General features: G+C 48.1%; 6 protein-coding genes across 6 annotated transcripts; 4 read left to right on the top strand and 2 right to left on the bottom strand.

Moving 5' to 3' along the window:
• Window positions 1–254: 254 nt before the first annotated feature.
• FTJAE_5033 (uncharacterized protein) lies at window positions 255–924 on the top strand (the record flags this gene model as incomplete). Its single annotated transcript, XM_037351500.1, has 3 exons — window positions 255–461; window positions 514–642; window positions 694–924. The coding sequence occupies 3 exons, from the start codon at window positions 255–257 to the stop codon at window positions 922–924; spliced, it is 567 nt and encodes a 188-aa protein (XP_037207865.1).
• Window positions 925–4,481: 3,557 nt separating this feature from the next.
• On the bottom strand, window positions 4,482–5,488 carry FTJAE_5032 (uncharacterized protein; the record flags this gene model as incomplete). The annotated part of the gene is made up of 2 exons (XM_037351499.1): window positions 4,482–5,053; window positions 5,227–5,488. The coding sequence occupies 2 exons, from the start codon at window positions 5,486–5,488 to the stop codon at window positions 4,482–4,484; spliced, it is 834 nt and encodes a 277-aa protein (XP_037207864.1).
• An 829-nt stretch (window positions 5,489–6,317) lies between these two features.
• On the top strand, window positions 6,318–9,148 carry FTJAE_5031 (uncharacterized protein; the record flags this gene model as incomplete). The annotated part of the gene is made up of 6 exons (XM_037351498.1): window positions 6,318–6,471; window positions 6,543–7,483; window positions 7,541–7,658; window positions 7,719–8,047; window positions 8,093–8,365; window positions 8,429–9,148. 6 exons carry the CDS (start codon window positions 6,318–6,320, stop codon window positions 9,146–9,148), a joined length of 2,535 nt encoding a protein of 844 aa, XP_037207863.1.
• Window positions 9,149–9,343: 195 nt separating this feature from the next.
• On the bottom strand, window positions 9,344–10,117 carry FTJAE_5030 (uncharacterized protein; the record flags this gene model as incomplete). Its single annotated transcript, XM_037351497.1, has 1 exon — window positions 9,344–10,117. One exon carries the CDS (start codon window positions 10,115–10,117, stop codon window positions 9,344–9,346), a length of 774 nt encoding a protein of 257 aa, XP_037207862.1.
• A 3,606-nt stretch (window positions 10,118–13,723) lies between these two features.
• On the top strand, window positions 13,724–14,107 carry FTJAE_5029 (uncharacterized protein; the record flags this gene model as incomplete). The annotated part of the gene is made up of 1 exon (XM_037351495.1): window positions 13,724–14,107. The coding sequence occupies one exon, from the start codon at window positions 13,724–13,726 to the stop codon at window positions 14,105–14,107; it is 384 nt and encodes a 127-aa protein (XP_037207861.1).
• A 1,235-nt stretch (window positions 14,108–15,342) lies between these two features.
• FTJAE_5028 (uncharacterized protein) lies at window positions 15,343–15,968 on the top strand (the record flags this gene model as incomplete). Its single annotated transcript, XM_037351494.1, has 2 exons — window positions 15,343–15,616; window positions 15,799–15,968. 2 exons carry the CDS (start codon window positions 15,343–15,345, stop codon window positions 15,966–15,968), a joined length of 444 nt encoding a protein of 147 aa, XP_037207860.1.
• Window positions 15,969–20,364: the final 4,396 nt, after the last annotated feature.

The raw sequence follows: 20,364 nt of genomic DNA, 5'->3' as shown, positions 1-20,364 counted from the left end.
ATCAGGTTGAGCACCACTCGCTCGAGTGACCGTTTGATACAATTACAGTTCACTCATCATTCACGTCACTACCCGCCAGAATGGCCTCCAGAGCGGGCAAGCCACCATCGACCTCTGATTGGCGATGAATCGCCTCTGTGAGAGTTACAAAAACCCCCATCGCCGTCTGTTCTTTGCATCTCACAACCACCTGCAGTCACTCTCACTCACACTTACTCCCACTCGCACTTACTCTCACGATAAATCACCCTACAATGCCTCCTAAACGACGTGCCTCTGGCAGGAAACGGCGACGATCGCCAGACGCCTGTTCCCCCCCACGGCCAACGCAGGCACCACGCCTGCACAGCGAGGACCCAGTCGTCAGCCCGATCCCCGAAGCCGACGAGCCCCAGGGCAGTCGAGCTGGCAGTGGCGATGAGGAAACCGCATGTGCTAAAGATGATAATCACCACAAAGCCGTAAGTCAACGCGCTTCCTCATCAGTGTACGATACCGATTATTGATCAATAGCAGCCTAGCATCAAACTCTCCGAGAAACAACTTCGTCTTGCGGCCATCAATGAGGATATCTACCAGTACCTTATTGCTTTGAGAGAAGCAAAGGACAAACTCGGCGTTGACTCCAATGTCGTCAAGGTGGTAAGTAGCACTAGTCTTGCCGTGAAATAGATAGAAACTGACTGTGGCTAGTTGACGAAAGTCTACCGTGAAGCCTGTGACCACTACAAACGGGTCGATGCTGAAAAGACGCCTGATGTAGAGGTGCATGACGGCCAGCTTGAGGCTCAGAGTTTGGAGCAGCGGGTGTTGGCCCTGGAGAGTCACCATTTCTTGTTGAGAGGCAATGTGATCCCGATGATCAAAAAATTGGAGAGGGGTATGATGGCACTGAGAGCCGAGATGGAGGGATGGCGGGAGTAAAGAAGAGGTGCAGATGGCTTTGAGTGTCATGAGAGATTGTTATGCTATTGAGAAACTCTTATGATGAGCTTTCACAGATTGGAATAACCCATAGTTGAGTAAGAGCATAAGCTTGAATCCAGTCTACTCTTTCAAGACGAATAATTGCTAGCTGAGCATCCTTGTGAAGAAAGTGCGTTGACGCTTCATACAGACGGAACTCTTAAGGGCTCTGATGTTTTGATGGGAGTTTCACTTGGGGTCCAAGTTCAAAGCTGACGGTGTTTTGAAGTCAGCCGAAAAGGCTAAGACGTGGACAGAAATAATGTAGATGTGAAGTATTCTTCTCAAGCGTTCCAGTCTGTCACTGACTTGTCTCTATCTACAACTTGCGCCGTTTTCAAACTGTTAATAGACCATTAGTCTCGGGATCGAAGATATGCGTTCAAGACCCAATCCATAGGTGTATGTTGTGGTTGAATCGATTTAACTTCACGACTCGCGATAATTCAGCCCCGTCGCGTGTTGCCAGTCCAGAAACGAGGCTTCGCGAAAACTCGGAAGCCAAAGTGGCCCAAGCAAGGGTTATGCCAAAAACTCCACTGCTCACCCTGTACACATCTATTTAGCGCCATCTCAATTTGTCCGCACTTGAACTACCCTCAGGGCGAAACCCCGTTGTTGTCGCCATGTTGGTGCGCGTTCATCGGTGTAAGGGCGGCGAGGAATGATAGCGGCACTGGGTTGGTGGAGTGAAGACTCGATTCGTCAAATGGTATCCCTTGTGGGATGTTAGCCTGGCATTAGTTGAATAGCAAGACGGCCAGTGGGGTTATGATGTGAAGATGGGAAAGGTTAGCTTCTTTCTTTCTAGGCCTCTCATTAATTCGAAGAATAAAGACCTCTTAAGAAAAGAAAAGATCGTGGTTGATTGTAGCCTTGGGCTTTGACCTACTTGCTACGCATGAATGCTACGATGGGGACTTGCTCTGAGGGCGATGGCCAGGTGGATAATTGAGACTGTGCCCCAGGCTAGTGGCGATCAAAGATCTGAAGCTAAATACGATACTACCGTATTTGGATCAAAGATCATGAATAGTGAGTTTTGATTTGGCGGTTTTCTGGATCTTGATCAACGTTTATCGTAAGGATCCAGATCTTAGTGGGCATGACTAGCCTCATGTAGTAGTCAAGCTGTCCACTGTAACCTGATTGCTCTTCTACAACCCCTGCTCCTGTGACAAATACCCCCTAATTTCACCACCGGATCAAAAAACTACTTAGCTTTTGCAACGTCCATCGTCAATAAGCCTCACCATCACCTCCAAAGCCGGATTTTCGTCGTCTGTAATTCCTATACCCGTCTTGTTGTTATAGGCCATGCGAGATTACATCTTTTCCAAGTCTTGGTGTCATGCGCCAACGAAGCAGCGGACCTCTTGGCCCCTCTCTCCTCTACGATAACGCGCGAGAAGCTACGCAACCTTCCTTTTCCTGACCATCCGACCGTCAACAAACCAATCTGGCCTATGTTAAACAAGATAGAACTGCTGGGGCGAGTGCAACCCACGAGCATGGCCACTTTGTCATCAACTCCAACAGAAACGACCTCCAATCTCCTCGACCTCCGATACTATAAACCTTCACCCGCCGCGTCGACACGGCACGACTTTATATATCCCGAATAGCCAAAGATATCTCGTCTGGGCAGATGATGTCAGCAATGGCCTAGATTTCACGGCGGCCGTCCTTGTTGACCAACGCGTATCGAAACACCGGCCGACACACATGCTGAGACATTGGGGAAAGGCAATATGCGATTAGACCCTTATACGACGTCGCAAGTTGAGGATAGCGGTAATCCCCAATAGTAACGGCAGAGAATCAGACCCTCAGCTTAAGCTTCATTGCCATGACCGACGGCCGCCATCGCTCCGACGTTCCCTTTCCTAGTTCAAGCCTCATCGGACCTTCACAATACTTATCAGCAATACAAATGAGGCCGCCAATAACCAGCCAGACGACGAGCGAGTGTTGCTTCACACAAGAGAGCAGGCAATGCCGTCGATGAAGAGGACAAGCATGCGCTGCAGCCCTCCTCAACCATAACCTGCGGTGCGCCGTAGGCCAAGGCGAAGACTTTGACTCGAGGTGCGACTAGAACAGCATAGGGGTCACGAAGTAATAAAGATCGCAGGAATACTATTGGGTTTCGTCGTACCATTTTGACTCAACGGTTGTGGGAGTATGTTTGAAAGGAGCAGCTCTCGCGGGAACGCTGAACTGATACGTTGCCGCTTTCTCTGCAATTCGATTCGAGGTTACACCTACTTACCTACGATTTCGCCATCAAGCATCGAGGGCTTGCGATACTATCAAGTCCGGTTTCGCACCTATCACCCCCCGGCAAGATCAGGCTTGTAGAGATATACATCTGACAACAGAGTAACTGAGGCTTCTGCTGCGCTAATTTTAAATCGCAAGTCCTTCCAGGATATCGAAGCAACTTTGACATCACGGAACTTCCTCAACTTGGTCCTTTGTCTTTGTCTCTCACGAGTATCCAAGTAATACGACTACTAGTCGTGTTTCTTTCTCCCCCTCCAATAACCCCCCAAAGCCTGCCTGAGCTTGGCATGGGAAGCATAAGAGGAGTCATTGGGACACGGGAAAAAGCTGAAATGCAGCCAAGACCAATACCTCGCATGTTTTGCAGAGCCTGATTCATCTGCTGGGTGATGATTACACATTCTTCAAGGGATTCAGCAAACGACAGAGCGCCTCTACAACACCATCAGAGGCAAGGTTGCAGATTCAACCTGTTTTATTCCCTTGGGCATGTCTTGTACCACAGTGGCTGGCACATCGTATCGACTCTCATTGGTTTACTCACGCCGTAGAGGCTAGATTGCGACCTTATATCCTGTCTTGTGACGGCATAGTCCTGTGACTAGTTGCCTTGTTGTCAGATCATGTCAACAACCCTTTCTTCAGAGATAATCAGGCTGCGCAGAGCCGCAATTGCGCCTTTATCTGCCCCAGTCGACGCCAGCCATCTACGTTCCCTTGTTTTTTCTGCTGTGTATACCATAGAACTCATCAATTACCTTGTCTCGTACCGCCAGCAACAGCCCAATATCCTATTACAATAAGTTTCAAGATGGCAGCCGCTGAGGTTGAGGTTCTCGTTGACCAATGCGAGTTTCGTACCAGGAAGAACAATGCGGGCAAGTATTACCGCTACAAGTCATGGTACTGCCGACGGTGCAGTTGCAGCTACTCCAGCGGTTGTGGACAAGGCGAAGCTTGTACCTGTTTTGGATCCCACTGATGTTATGTTTGTCCTGTGCGTCATGAACATTACTGATACGCCGACTACTCTTCAGCGGCCTGGAGGAAACTTGACCAAGATCTTGCCAGGTGGACTACAACACGGGGGTCAGATCGAATGCACTTTATATCAAACCCTACCAGATTCTTATGAGGAACGAGCAAGTAAATATAATGAGGATAATACACTTTTATTGCCTGTAACTTCTTAATTGTTCAACCCCAAGGCGCTAATGCCCTCCCCTCCATCAGTCAAAAGTGACCTTGCCACCACTAACAATGTATTCCTTCAATTTCTCCAGGCCGTGCAAGTCGTTCTCTGGTGCTGCAAGCTCTGCTTCTTCCAACTCCCGACCAAACGTCACCCTCTTGTCCCCCATCTTCTCCCCTCGGAGCCTGCAGGAGTCAAAGTCGATAATAACCGGGATGTTGCCATCGAGCATGATGTTGGCAGGATTCAGATCGTTATGAATGAGCCCGATCTGGTGCAAGTGTCGCACCCCTCTCTCAACCCCTTCATAAAGCTTCACCCTCTGATCAGGAGTGGAATCTGCCACTTTGTCGGAGAGTTTGGAGGTGTACTTGCCCAACACAAGACCAACGATCTTATCGTCTTCACCCAAGCATCCGAAATATCGCACTATATTCGGATGCGGATGCTTCTTTAGAGTCTCACAAATCTCGGCTTCCTGTAAAACTAGATCTGCAATACTCGTGGGGTTCGGATGCTTAGTATCCCACGAGATAAGGCTGGGTTGCTTAAGGTATACGTCGTCAAGCGACAAGGTCTCGGGTGCTTTGCTGATGCCTTTTATGAACTCTGGACAGTAGTGATGTCGCGGAATAAGGGTGAGGTCAAGGGAAGAATGATCGAGGTTCTTGAGCTGTGATTCTCGCTATTAGGAACTGGCGGCAAAGTAGTCGTTGCCAATTCGCAGTATGATCTTGGTGTGGTTAAACAGCCAGTCGTCATCTTCTCAGAGAAGGCCTCACTGTGAGCGATGATTTGCGACTTGGCCTTGAACTCTTGGCTTTTGGCAGGAGTAGATCCGTCGGAAACTGGCGGTGATGGTTGCTCAGGCTTGGCGAGACTTGGTGAAGCGAGGTCGCTGGGATAAGAATTCGAGCTCATGTCATCAATAGCGAATGCACCGCTGTGACTTCGCTTGAGATTGATGTCTTGAAGCTCCGCGTGGTTATTGTCGCTATCACGAGCGCTGGATTCATTGTTATTGTCGCCTTCTTTGTTCTGCATTCTGACACGATCGTCGGGAAGAGGAACGCCATCCGTGATTTTGCTCTAGTCTTGGAATATAAGGTTAAAAAACCAGGTGCTAGAAAATGAATAATATTAAATAACTTACTAGACTTGGAAGCTAACAAGTCAGTTGACGGCGGTTCATCTACATTGTCCACCATAACAGTAACTTGAGTCCGTTAGTGTAAGGGAGAACAGTATAAACTGAAGAGGGGCAGCCAACGGTGGGTCGAGTCGCACGTGACGGTTACGCCTCTAACTGCTTATCATACATCAGGCTACAAATGGGCTGTACCACCTTAAGCGCAGCAATCTGAGAAAATGCAAAAAGGAACCAAGAGGGGGGGAATCTTTGCTCCTTGAATTTGACATGATAATTCGCATATCGCAACCTAACCACGTTACGTGCAGTTTCTTAAAGACTTAGCGCAGGGTACTCAGTACTCCCTCTAATAATATTGAACTGTGCTATTCCTTTTACAGTTAGAGAACTTATCAAAGCGCACACATGTACAAAGCCGCAGCCGGTCCGACTTGTGATTGGCAGCATGCAGGTCCCAAGCACTTTGTTTGTCTTGGCGCTCTGGCCGGCTCACCTTGCTATTGGATGGTATATTTACTGATGGGGCTAAGCTGATTTTCAACTACCCGGTTCTCATTAACAATGGCTAAGAACTGAGGGAGAGTGGGCCAATTTGTCAAGCACAGTTCCTTCATGTACAAGTCAGAAGTATCTCTTCGACATATAAGACCGACGTGTTGTCCCTTCAACCAAGACGGTATAACTCAGAGTATAGCAATTCTCAACGATTAACACACTTGCAACATGGAGCTTCACTCAGAAGATTCCACGGAACTTGCTTCGGAAGAACCTTCTGAGCTGACCGAACTGATTCTTAACCCTGAAATTACCGAAGCACCCCTGTCTGGTTCTCTTATCAATGAAGAAGCAGGACATAGAATTCTACAGGAAATTGACAGTGAGTTCTCATAATCTAAGGGATATGCTCTCTTGCTCTCGATTATGACATCTTTCTCACTTGCGAACCAGCCCAGGCACCCACTGACCTTGGTTGCGATACCTACAACATGCCTTCGATGCCCACGTCCATGCTGGCTACTTTGCCTCTTGCTGAGATTGAATTGGACTTTTCGAATCAAGATGTTACATTTGGGCTCGATTGGCCGCAAAATAACACTATGGATAACGTAGGTCAGCTTGATCTCGACATTCAGCACGAAGAGGCCAACGCCACTGACACCTGGCCTTTGTATTCCTTCGACCCCGACCACGAACTCCCACTTCAACCCTTCGTAACCATGACTCAGAGCGAAAACATTGAGACTTCCAATCTTGATACCTTCTTGAGTGATATCTGGTTGCTTCAGGGATCAGTAGGTGATCAGACCCTCGGCGATTACATCGAAACGGAAGCATCCTCGAGTGGAGTTCCCGGACAATTTGAAGGGTCGAACGATGCTCTCAATCAGTTTTGGCGCCCTTCGCTCGACTGGCCAACGGGCTACAATGATCCAGATCAAAATATCAGTCTCGGAGAGATACTTGCAGATAGCACGCATCACTCAAATGATGCGGTCTGGTCATCAGATTTGCTAAACATTCTCGATGCTTCCTCTCAAACTAATACGAATGCGGCGGCCCAGATCCCGCATGGCGCCTTAGCTCATCAGAATGGGCCAAAATTTGACGGAAACAGTGCACAGTCTATTCTGTCTGTCTCTTCTGGAGCTCCCACCCAGGAATTGCACCCGCAAAGTGAGCCTTCATTGGCCGCTCCGAGAGCAGAGATGTATCTACCGGTCGCGACGGAGACCCTACTAATGGGCACTCTTGGTCCAGTTCGGCCAGTGACGCTACCACCACTCCGCAGAGGTGGCAAGAAGGGCCCTCTTTCAGCTCAGGAAAGACAAAACCGCAAACAAGCACGGAGACGAGGGGTTTGCATAAGGTGTCGCAGACTGAAGCAGAAGGTACTTCTGGCGGAACAGTTTGATCCCCGAAAAGATCGAGTACTGATGTCCATACAGTGTTTTGGCGGTCTTCCTTGCGAACCTTGCCTTCAGTTGTCAAAAGCGACCCTCTGGATCTCTCCATGTGCTGTTGCAAATTTCTTCGACATTGTGAAGCTACAGCCTTACTTCCTGGGTCCGTCATCCTATGTGCTTGGTGAACAATTAGTTGCTAATATTTTCAATGAGTCGATAGGCTCCAAATCTCAGCAGAAAACCGTCGAGAATCTAGATATTGCCACAGTAGTGAAAGCCGGACTTTTAGTGTCTGCCCTCGGTGGTAGCGGAGCAGACGGAAAGATCCAGGCTCAGACGTTTCCGCCACACAAGACTTACGCTCTGGTAAACTGGGCTGCAGCCGCAAATATTCTGACAACTTTGTTGGAAAAAACTACAGATAACGACGCGCCCATGTTTGATCATCTATCCCAAGTCGCAGATGTTCAACCAGAGCCATCTTCCTGGCATGAGCATCCAATTCTCGTTCCTGTTCCGTCCCAATACCAGGAGAAGGGGAAAGATCTGGTAAGTCTACTGCTTTAAAATAAAACGCTTACTAATGCACGGTAGGACAAATATTTATTGTTTTGTGCTTTGCCCCAATTTGAGTTCATGTCTTGGAAGAACCCAATATCTCATGTTCCCGATGAGGAAGCTACAGATGTTGGTTGTAAAACTCTTCATATTCTGACCTGGATCACCAAACGACGGCTAGAGCAGAAACTGTTTCAGCGTCTGCAAGGCTATTTGAACAAACTCAACACACTATCGCCTAGTCAGCTGTCATTTACGGCAACATTGATTCTAAGAGTGATAACGTTTGGAAATCAACTTGCCCATTTGGTAAGTCTTATTGGATATTATACTACAGAAGGCATTGCAGTATAAACCTAACTGTGCATATAGGAATTCGCAGACGAATATGCTGAGCAAATACCGTCGGCGCATCTCTCTCAAAGGCATCAAGTTCGACAATCACTCTTTTGCTATTTGAAAATAGTTATCGACAAACTCCCAGCCTGGTCTGATTTCTGGAAAGAGCAAACAGAACACATAGTTCCTATCACACCTGAGATTCTGAGGTTGTCTCTATCTGACTTAGAGATCTATGACAAAAGACTCTTGGGAATGAGTAGTTGCTTTAAGCAGAGTTTGGAATGGTATGAGAACTTTGGAGCCATATTTGAAAAAGCAGAAATTCCCCCCGAGACAGATGATATGCATCTGGCGCGCATTTTCAGCAGCTTAGTCGATGGATCGTACGTGAGTAGCACCATCAAGGCTCTTATCCAAAGGACGGATCATTTTCATCAGACCAAAATTCGGGAGCCACTTGAGTCTATTGAGAACGCTATAGGACAAGGTATCAGCCCTTCTCATCTGCCCATCATACTTCATATCAAGGAATTATTGGTTCAAGCTGAGGAAGAGGTTGAAGATTTGCTGAAGAGCCTGAAAGACGTCCAACAGCGCTTGGAGGGTTTCTCGAGGGCTGAGACGGACATCACAACAGAATTCGACTTAATTGGCTCGATTTCAGCCCCTTCAATTCCAGCGGAGGCTGTGAGCCTATGTTCAGAGGTTCTCAATGAGATTTTGGGTTCCGCAGAAGTAGGCACCGACTAGATTAAAACACCAAGGACACCATTCATTTTTCAGCTTATAAACTGTATTTACTTCATTCTCTATGTTTGTTCCTTATCATAGCTTCAAATCTACCTTCATTATATTAAATACGCTTAAATTAACTATGGCTTGGATAGATTAATCTTTTAAAGGTATAAAGATCTCATGCCTATTTTTAATGCAAGGTTAAATACTTTAGTAAAGAAAAGGACTTTTTAAGAGAACTCGCGGTAGTCGTCCTTGATTCTTGGCTTGCCAACCTATTTTGGGACTGAGGATCTCGCAAATCCACCGAATCAGTGACGGCGACACGCCTTCGAGATCGAGATCGATCACCTGTTCGATTTGGCGCTGAGACGTATCGGGCCACAGACGATCCATGGTGAATCGCACCTCCCGACCTTGCATCTCAAGAAGTCGAACCGAAAGGATGTACGACCAGCACATAAGCAGTATAGCAAGGCTATTGGTTGTCTCTGAACCGACACCAAGGGAGAGGGATGCTGCATCTGGGCAAATAATGCACTGGATTGGATTTTGGGTCTGCAATCGAAACATAACTCGGCGGCCATGAATACGGGCAGTATTGCTGTGAGGATCATGGTCTTCGCACGATCTACCTGCAATGTCAAAGGGTAGTTCCCAGCATGGCCTGCCGTATAGCCAATCGCGGCGAGGTAGCTGCTCTGGCATGCTAGGGACGTCTGTCAGAGTGATGTATGGGTCCAGTGTATCTGCTGGCCAGAGACCTGAAGGCATTTTTCTCGCCCGGTCTAAGAATGCTTGCCACGTTGCCTTTCCGTTACAAAAGGTACGATGAACATCGGTAGGGCTTGGTATTAGTGTATCGTCTTTGTCGCTGTTGAGAGGCCAGCCTTGGCTTGAGGAATTGCATGATCGGTCGCTGGAGGATATAAAAGTTGATATTGTTGATCCAGACGAGGTCGATTGAGAGTCGTTGTTTGCCATGATTAGCAAGCTTCTTTTTTGTCTAGGTGACCTTGGCTTCTGGCACGTTTCGCATGAGAAATTGGCGATTGAGTGGTGTTTGGTGTACAACGGTGCTGCTTCACAATCTGGCAATATAAACGAGTGTACGGGTTATCTTCGGCTATTTCATCATCTATATATACAAAGGAAACTGCCCTATCCTCCGTACATGTCATTCTTTATAGACGAAACTTATACAAAACTTATTCCGAGGTCATGGTACAGGGTACCCCACGAATAAATGCATGAAACGGAAACAAAAGACAGTATAGCTGCCTGAAAAGAAACTAAAGGCGGCTCTTTTTCTTAATGTAGGATGATAAATATTTAATGAAGAGCAAGAAACGACAACAACGGAAAAAATTAGGTCTTGAGAAGACATGTGAGAATGACAGCACCTTCACCTTCCACGATATTTAAAATATATATGGACGCGGGCTCAGATAACAAAGTGATAATATTAGACTAGTAAAGGGCAAGAATATTAACTAGCTCTAACTAGGTACAAACACAAAGGCTTCCCAGTAGACGAATCGTCAAGTCAAGTCAAGCCGTGTAGCAACAAGCAAGCTCCATTTTACCGGACCGGACGCCGCCGGTTTTGTGGGGCCGCGCGGCTCGGCGGAAGTGCACCCCACTTACTGCTTCGTCATTCAAGAATAGATCCTCCCCAACCATCAGTCGGCCCCTTGATTAGTACAATACAACTTCTCTACGCGACAGTGGTTCAAGATCAATTTTTACGCCCGCCGTTATTCGAGCCGACGCGCTGCCACGTTGCGTTACGCATCGCGTCGCGTTTTGTGAGTTAGCGATGCTGCGATGCGCGGTGGGGGATCAACAAGACCAACTATAACCATTCAATCGAGTAGAGCACGCGCCGGACGTTGATACAATAACTTGAGAGCCTTCCTACCCAATTCCCTCAATCGCGCCCGAGCCTAGAACCGCGAGCGACGCCGTCTACAGTCCCTCTGTCTCTTCCCTCGATCCTTACGAACGCGCCCCCATTACTTCCGCCCGACGCTATGCAATATCTCAGTCATAAACCTAGGAACGGCGATTCAGACATGATCTACGGCTGAAGGCATACTCGCATTCCTGTTTATCCATCTTCCCGAAAGACCCGAGGGCAATTGCGAGGCACCAATGTATGACGGAACGAGTTGAGGGCGAGGGACATTATTGGTGTTAAGTCAGATTGAGACGCGCCCAGTGTCACTCAATCGCTCTGGTAATAACTGGTCCGCGTTTATCTTCTCATGGGCGACACTCAGTACCAGACGTCCAAGACGCAAGCGATCGTAGCGGCCGAACAGAGCATGATTGTTTAGGTTCTCAACGGACAGCAGATGCCTTGAGCCCAATCTTGCTCACCATACGGCATGTCCCCTCGGTTTGAACGACTGCGGTCCTGACTCCCGATACTATATCTCGCCGATTATGCCAAAGTCACCTCAATCACGAACCCCCATTACGCCGAAAGGCCCCCAGGTCGAATTTCGATCGAAAGGAACATGCAGGATAAATATCATGATCAACAGCACTGAGCCACGAGGCCCAGTTTGCTTCGTCCATCGGTGAATACCTCTATCTACACTATAAACTCTGGGTAGCTCGGCGCGCTAAGTAGGACAATACGCTGATCGATGCTGGGGATACATGACGGCGCTGCAATGGTGTCGATATCGATATGCACCCTCTCTCAACTCTACTTCCACTAGGTTGTGGTCTCAGGTTGACTCTGGTTTGTCTGCGCCCTATGTCGCTCACGGAGTCTTCATCAGTCTACTCCCAGAGTTCAGTTAAAGCCGGATCGGTTCCTGGGCATTAGGTGGCTGTTCATCGGCTTGCTGTTTACGTCAACGGTCCCCTGCTCAACCTTCTTTTCAAGCGGCCCTGTCTTCCTGTCTTGGTGACCCAACAGTCACTTCATGCCGTCATGACTCACCATGACCCTTTGTTCATACCAGCCCACTCGTTAGTGTGTGGACTGACGTTCATACCTTTGCGCCTATTCATGCAGTAATTCTGCATTGCAATGCATGTCCGCGTGAAGAGGTTGCATAGCCCTGCGTTCGATCTTTTACCCTCCACCTCCGCGGTCCACAATGAACGCGGTGGAGGGCAATAAACTCGGTGAGGCTATTGTAAATGACATCGATGGAGCTCAGCCCTGCAGAGATACTCTGCTCTGGGGCGAGGAAGAAAAGAAGACCGCGGGGCGCCACGACATTAGACAAGGGGTTCTTTGAGCATGCCGACCAGTGTCTGGGGATCAATGCCATGTTTCACTACCACGACGAACGGCCATATCGCGGGCTTGAAAGCGTCGTGGCTGGTTTGAGCCCTCCTTCCAGCTATCGTGAGATCCTCAGCACAGTGACCAGGGCTTGGGGTCGGGGCTGACCTGGCATTCGATACTGACGACAATTCGCCTTTACCAGCTTCTGCAATAAGTCTCATATCAGTGAGGAATCGGTTATACACGGATGCCAATCTCAGTCAAGCTTGCCATTATGTATGTTGCTGGCGGGAGGAAGTCATAAGCCCCCGTTCGCCGTTGGATCCCAATGCGTCAGTTACGTTCTGAGGGCTGACCTACCAAGCAGATTTCGGCGGAAGCGATCAGACGTGCCCTTAGCAGCAAGGACGTTGGTGGAATCCAGCGACGGAGTCAACAGTGGCAAGGACTCTAGGATTGAGTCTGGCGTCGAGGTAGAGCTTGACTTGGCCGTTGCACCTGATAACAGACCAGCACGGCAAACCGTTCGGATGTCTGCCCAGCCTCAACTGCGACTCCGACGATCGATTGAGAGTAACCCCAAGTCCCTCCATCAGATAACTGGGTACAGGCTGCCGCCCATTGCGAGATGTTATAGGTGGCAAACCTCAGTTAGCACAGAGGTAAGCCGCCTGTATAATGCAGAGATGTATCGGGATCCATGATAGAGGCCATGTCCTTGAAAAGGCAGCCAGCCATCGATATCTGGTATGCGAAGAACGTAGCAGTCTGCCGCTGTCATCACGTCTTGACGACATCGAGATGGAACACAGGGATGAAGACATCGCCAAGTTGCTATTGGAGGTGCTCGGGTGATTCCTTAATACTGACGTCGGATGTGAAGTACCCTGAAATGCAACTGGATCAGCCATTCCTTCCAGCTGATCTGTTTGACGCATCCCCCCCTGGTAGTCAATAACGATTGCCCCTGATCGCGTATCTTCACCCATCAGAGGAACGTAAAGTTTCATTAACTCCCAGTATAACGAAATGGTGAATTCGGTACTTATCAAAGAACATGCAAGTTGAGTGATCGCAAAGACAACCGCAGAAAACCTGCTTTGACGTCCCTTTTACACATCATGCAGATGCTGCAGTTCAAAGCTTTCATTCTATCCAATTCTTCAAAGGCTGCATCGCACTAAGAGACATCACACTCACCATCGAGATCCTGGGTATAAAAGCTATTCTTCCGGCTGGCATTTGACTTGTGATTCTTTGCAATTGAGCATATAGTCCTCACTTCTGTATATCCTTATCTATCATACATCAACGCTGGTATACGAACCTAGGAACCAACAATGGCTTCTCCCAACGTTCCATTTCAGGGGGGCTACAAGCGCTTCTTCGTTTATCTCCGTGAAAAGGATAAAAGAAAACGTGTACAAGAATTCCTCAGCAAGCTTGATATTGAGCCCGATCTCGCTCAGAGACATGAAGCCAGTGTCACTGAGACTGATCGTTCGATCCCATCTGACCTGCCAGCGATGCCTGAGGCCGCTCCACCACAACAGGAACTCACTGGCATCTTGCCTTGCCATTGTCTCATTGTTGAACAAAATTTGAGTCGTCTGTTTGAGCGTTTGACATTGGGTCCTGACACGGATGCTCAACCTGCTGCCAAGCGTCGAAAACTCTCTCACGGCGGTTCACCTCATCGTCTTTATAAGGGTCGCAGAGGTTAGCAATGCAGAGTTTGGAATGTGAATAATAGAGAAGAACAATTTGCAGGACGGGAGGTCAGAGGGAACAGGAACAGTTTGGGTTATTAAAGTCTGTGGCCATATTTATGGGTTCTAGATGACTGGGGATCTTGCTTGTTATGATAGAATATGTTCAAACTGTTATTTTCCAAGAGGTCTGCCGTGAAATCAACTTCTCATTGTAGTGACTTGTGTACTCCTTATACTGGGCCTAGGTTGTAGGGTGATTTAGATCACAATAGTTTGTCTTATAGTAGACATTTGTATGTCAGCTCTTGGCTAGACTCTGTATCTGCATTGATCTCTGCAGCCTGGCCTCTACGCCTGAGACATATGCTTATATAGCCGATACGCCAGATTGACCAGATACAGTCCCAGGGCATTGAAGCAACCATCATCATCAGGTGTCTACAACGAATGTCCAATCAGCAGGTCAATCACAAAAACCGGGTATATATCTTCAGGGTTACAAAGATGCATATGAGAATGTGTGTATGCGACGCTTACTCTCGTCATGAGGCGAGGAAAGGCCGGTACGCCATATCCCGACTTAATGGCAGATGAGTAACAAATGCGAATCGTGAATCAATTGCTGCCAAGAATCTAAGCCACAATTATTCTCTTTCCTAGAATGATATAATAAACACCACGTATATCTTGGAGGCAGTCTGCGTCAAGCTGGATCATTACAAGCATGAGTAAATATTCTAGATTTGGTGCAGTGGACGCATTCACATTGGCGTCTTCGCGAATCACCTAGAAAAACAGGTCCCAGTACACGAAGCAGGCCACTGAAAGTGGAGGGTTATACCAGTTGTGCTGGATATCTGTTGTTTCACGATCAAATTTCACTGACGTTAATAGCTGTCTCTTAGAGCTTTTATACATTAACAAACGTCCTGATTAAACAGAAAGCGAAAATAGATGAAATAGAGTGGCTGGTGGTTCTCCATTAGCTCAGCAAATGCAGAGTTCAAAACTCCTCTTCTTTTATTTCACTCTCTTCTCTTCCTTTCTCTCCATCGCCTGCCACCCACGTACGCCTTAAACAATCCCCCAGGCCGTCATCTACACCTCAAGAACATCATCAGGCACCATATAGCTCTGTTTCGCCTTTATTTTCCCGAGAATTGCCTATTCTCCTCTATCCTCTCCAGCAGTGAGTTACACCCGCATAGCTACCGCAACCTTGGACTTTATTGCACAGCATCATTGACATGGAATTCTTCCCAACTGCCGACTCCCCTACTGCCGTCTCATCTATCGGAAACAGAGATCATAGCCCCAAAATCGACAAACTCACGAAAAAGGCGCTGCAGATCGCGCTGCAAAAGCTGCACGATTGGATTAACGATCCGGACGCAGATCACCATTTTCTCACCTCTGACTGTTCAACCATGACAGTCCATGAGCTGCGAGATGCGCTAGAACTGGCTACAGAGGAGAGCCGTATCTTCCAAGATATTATGGGCGAAGCCGCCACTCTGAAGTGTAAGACCAGGGAGAAAGTCACTCAGCTGAGCAGAGGGGAGAAGTTGTATTTTTTAATCGGAAGCGGCAATCCACCGAGATCGAGGTGGAGGATCTCGAGAATAAGTGCGAGGCTGCGGTGGAAGTGTTGTTTAAAATGAGGGAGGAGGAAGCAGCGCTTCGTGAAAGAATGCATAAGGCAGACCACCTTTTCATTTTTGAGGAGGATATAGTAGCCTTCAGTGGAATGGGATACAACGCGGGTTGCAATGACAGGGAGGTTACTAGCTCCGGTATGGAAGGACATGGTGATGGAGAGGAGGGACACGATAAACTCGAGGAGGATGTTGAGATGGCTGTGGCCTCTCTGTAGAATTATGAGGTTGAATGCAATCTTGTCGTCATGCCATGCATTTAGTGTTTTGGCCATCGGAAAACACAAAGATCTTACAGAAGATGGAAGGGGAACAGAGGATAAATAATCTACTTTCTTGTGTTTTAGAAACTTATAGAATACACTTACCGTTACCAAGCACGAGTCATAAATGATTTAGATGCAAGACTCAAGCAAGGCGTCACCAAGACAGACCGTCGGTATCATTTGCGATGACGCCTGGATGTATGCCGATGCAGGGCATGCCGACGTGGCCGGTGAAGGACACCATCCTGGCAATATCTGGGCACTTCATAGCTCTCATGAGGGTGCAGTGAAGCTTTGCATCTCTGCTGCTTGAGATATGCCCTGGGAAAGTCACCAATCTGATGGCTCCGTATGGGATCCTCTCGTACTCGCTCCTTGGGATCTTCAGCTCTTGGGGTCACCCCTTGAGTCACCGAAACGTGCATGGCGATTGGCTCTCAGCCGATATGTCTAGATCTCAGGTCAATACTCTGATAACCTGTGCAAAGCGACGGGAAAGAAGGGAAAACAGGCGTTGCTATCCCTCTCTGTTTGGGTCTTTTCCTTTACACTGCGTGATGATCAGCAATCATCTTCAGGCGAGGCGCAGGCTGTGACAATCTCTCCTTGGCGCTCCTTGTTCACAACAATGCGCTCTATATAAAATATTTCCAAGGCCTTGCCAAAGCTCCCACCCTAGCTCATTTGTGGAATCATTTCTCTCCATCCATGCTCACCCAATTAACTGCTGAATGCTGCTTTGGGTTTGGGGCCTTCCTCTCCGCCCTTGTCCTTGCCATGGCTGGTAAGGGCCTTTAGAATGTTGAGTTTAGACTCATCAATCTCCAGAACGGCTTCTCCATCAACATCCTATTCACAAGAGGTGTTTGTAGTGATTTGGGGGGAACAAGGAGGACACTGTAGGACTCAAGAACGCAGGGCAGGGCAAATAGACCCGAACAGGGTGTTGACGGGGGCAGAAAGACGTGGCGATGCCGGCTAGGAACAATGTGGTTGGGTTCGGTCACGGCATCTTGAAGCCACGGCTCCTTGATAGAGTCGGCCTCAGTCTTGTCGAGCTTGGTTCAAAGAGGCGAAGAAGACGGGAACGGTAAATGATCCACAGTGGGGATAGGGGATGACGGACCAAAGATACCTTACTGCAGCAGCACTGTACAGCTAGGCATTGATGGGTATTCCATGTTGTCTGTATGCTCCGATCGTTATGGCCGTAGTAGAAACAAGGGATCCGAGATGAAAGCAGACTTGCGTGGACAGATTCTCAACTCTTCTGATGAAGTGCTTTTTGCGCAGCGCTAGGAGCAGACAGCATGCGTTTGGTCGAAACCCTGAACCAGTAGTTCACCTCTGCCAGGCATCCTTAAGAACTTGTATCCGCAATCTCCTCCTACTTCACCAAACCAAGATCAACCTACCAGCGACAAGGAGCTCAACATTGCCAGCACTCAAACTTCGGTCCTCTTTTAGAGGTCGCCTACTCGTTCCCACGGACAACCGAGCACCACTGCCATAAATACTGAGGGACACGCATGATACAGAAGGATAAGCAGATTGGCTTTAATACGCGGATGAGTCTAACCGAAGGACAGACCTGGAGTTTTTGTTGTAGAGCGGCGAAGGATGAAGAAGTCATTCATGCGCAGAGCAGATGAGAGTCTAGCCAAGAAAAATAGTTACCGATGCGCTCAACATGAGGCCTATAGGATTATATTAGGCTGTGATTACTGACATTCTGGCATTCTACGAGGCCCCGGGTTCTCAATAAGACATACACCAGCCAACGATGCACTGGTGCGAAGATATCAGGTCTGGTATGTGATATATTGCACTTGAGTTTGCTGGGAGTCACGGCAAGTTACTCAATTATGACCTCAGCGATCGTCTCGTAGTGGTAAAGCAGTTGACAAATGCTAAGCTTTAGCGATCCCCAGTCTGTTGAAGAACCTTTGGACGGGCTCATGCTACCGAGACCCAGAGCGAGTTCTCTTGCTCTGCCTATCACTTCCATTGCCTCTCAACCGGTCGGCAGTGTGACTCGTTTCTTACCAACAATGGGCCAGACAACATGGCATATCCAGGTGATCAAGCACCGGCTTCACAGGAGGCAGTCCTGTCTTAAGCTTCTATTCCACCGAGGCAATGGGCGTGATATTCCCGGGTGCCGTATCGTCACCGACAACGATGCCTTCTCCCGGGGTTCAGCGGAATATATCGGGGTGAAAAGCCCCTTCTGAGTGACAAGATAGATAGAATGGCCCTCATGGTATTAGCCCCTTCCGCCGGCTCCCATCCAAGCCTGGATCATTAAGATTCTAGAGGAGCCTCTCAGTAGAGGGGACCTCGGCGACTTATAGTCGTGAAGGGAATTGGACCTATAGATAAAGAGGGGAGCTAGTCCTCTTGCTTCAAGTGGGAGAAGAGGGATTGGGACGAGGGCTCCCGATGCTTCTTCGTTAGATCTCAATTGATGGCGGGCACGCCCACTCCATCTGGTCAGTCAACGTTGACTTATCCATCCCAAATCAAAAACCACTGGCTCTACAAGAATTATGTAGTTGATGAAGGAAGAGGCAATGCTCAGATCTGATAGAATTGTGAGAGATACTCTACTCCGGTGCTGCCCTCATACTTGGGGTCACTCAGCTTCAGGAGAACTGCTATAGACTCCAACAAGGCATAAATAGCATCCAGAGACTAACCTTACCTCAGTGATGTCTGTCTGCTAAAACGGTGAATTGAAGGTGATTAGATGCCGCAAAGTCCTGATTATGGTGTAGGCCAAATGGGGATCGGTCAGTCACATGATTTTGGCCAATTTGACAAATGCAGAGCAACCAAAAGATTTATGCTGAAGGTGAACCTCAGTGATATGGTTCGTGAGCAGCGAGAGTGTGATATGAATGTATCCTCTTCGGTTGATATGTAAAAAGTGAGAGGTAAACCTTGGACCAACTTCCCTTTCTCGACAGTTTGGCCTGGAGACGAAACCCTCGCCCTTTTTGACTCTGCCACCACCGTCTCGAAGGAGATCTCCAACATTTCCCGCCTCACCATCAACAGCCATAAGTCTATGCTTCTCCTTCAATACGAAAACACGATCTGGCCTCGATATCGCCTTTTAAACCTCCTATTTCTAGCAGTCACGACGCTTTGCATGTCTATCGACCAAAGACAGAGACGCTGAGATTGCGGCAGCCTCAATATCACCTCTTAGTATTGCCATTACTCCTTCCGGAGCATCAGCGAGTAGCAGCGTCTCACCTCAACTGACAATAATACCTAAAGAACGTTGAATTTGAGCTGTGGTTTCTCAAATCCCCCCAATTTCCATGTGCGCCTACCGAGGAGTTTGTTGACTTCTCGGACAAAAGGCGTCTGTTCAAGAAAGTCCTTAGTAGCTTATCGTAATAGAAGGATACATTTCATCTCTAGAATCGCTAACACTGCTATAAAGAGTTTTAATAGTCCCCTGCAAGATGTATTAATGGCTATCAGGTAGGGCGAGAAAAAGATAAGGATGGGAGCAGGAGTGCCAAGTTCGCTATCAATACTAACTAAGATCGTAGCTAGTCTGCATTACATTCACCACCGTGTTCCCCAAAGCTAAGGGCAGTGGCATCACCCAGAGCTCGGAGGAAGTTGCTGATTCCCAGTGGGGATTGAGAGGTCAATGGGCCGAGACTTATCGTCACTGCCCTTACGCGTAGGTGCTGAGACTATGGTTTGACAGGGATAGCATCAGCGGCACCTAGGAAGATGAAGGTAGTGTTGGTCATTAGATTACAGAAGTTCGCACTGGTACCTTTGGCGAGGAAGTGGTAGCACGAGCTGTGTTTGAGATCTGCCAGCACTTAGAGCCAATTCTCTACTGTTTCTGATGGGGTTATTGTTGTTGGCAAGGTAAATCAGTGCTGTGGCAAGATCGCTAGCTTTACACATATACTTAGAGCCCAGTAGCTACATCAGACGCACTGGAAGCTCCTGTTCAGAAGTTGCGTCTTCTTCGTCATCCTCGAGAGTGATATAGTGCATCTTTGAGCATATACCCAGGACTGTATAAGTCAAGCAGAGGGGTGCAATCAATGTCTCAACTGTCCTTGGAAACTAGATAACGGTGAGTAAGCAGAATGGCCTGTGTTTCGTCGTTGAGGATCTATCCAGTCGGTGTTGGCGGAAGTAAGAGGCATTGTTTTGGCAGTGATGTGGGCCATGTCACAGGAAACAAGTTCATATCACTCAATCTCCTGCTCTGTAGTGCGTGTTTTGTCTGGATATCGGTGTGCTTTATCGTACCTGTAATTTTCCTCTCGAGCTGTCGTGATATAGGCAAATGCGCGGCTCTGCGGGT

The sequence above is a fragment of the Fusarium tjaetaba genome (genome assembly GCF_013396195.1).
Source record: "Fusarium tjaetaba strain NRRL 66243 chromosome Unknown NRRL66243_c0000094, whole genome shotgun sequence".
Taxonomy (NCBI): Eukaryota; Fungi; Ascomycota; class Sordariomycetes; order Hypocreales; family Nectriaceae; genus Fusarium; species Fusarium tjaetaba.
This window is presented reverse-complemented; position numbering and strand designations above follow the sequence as displayed.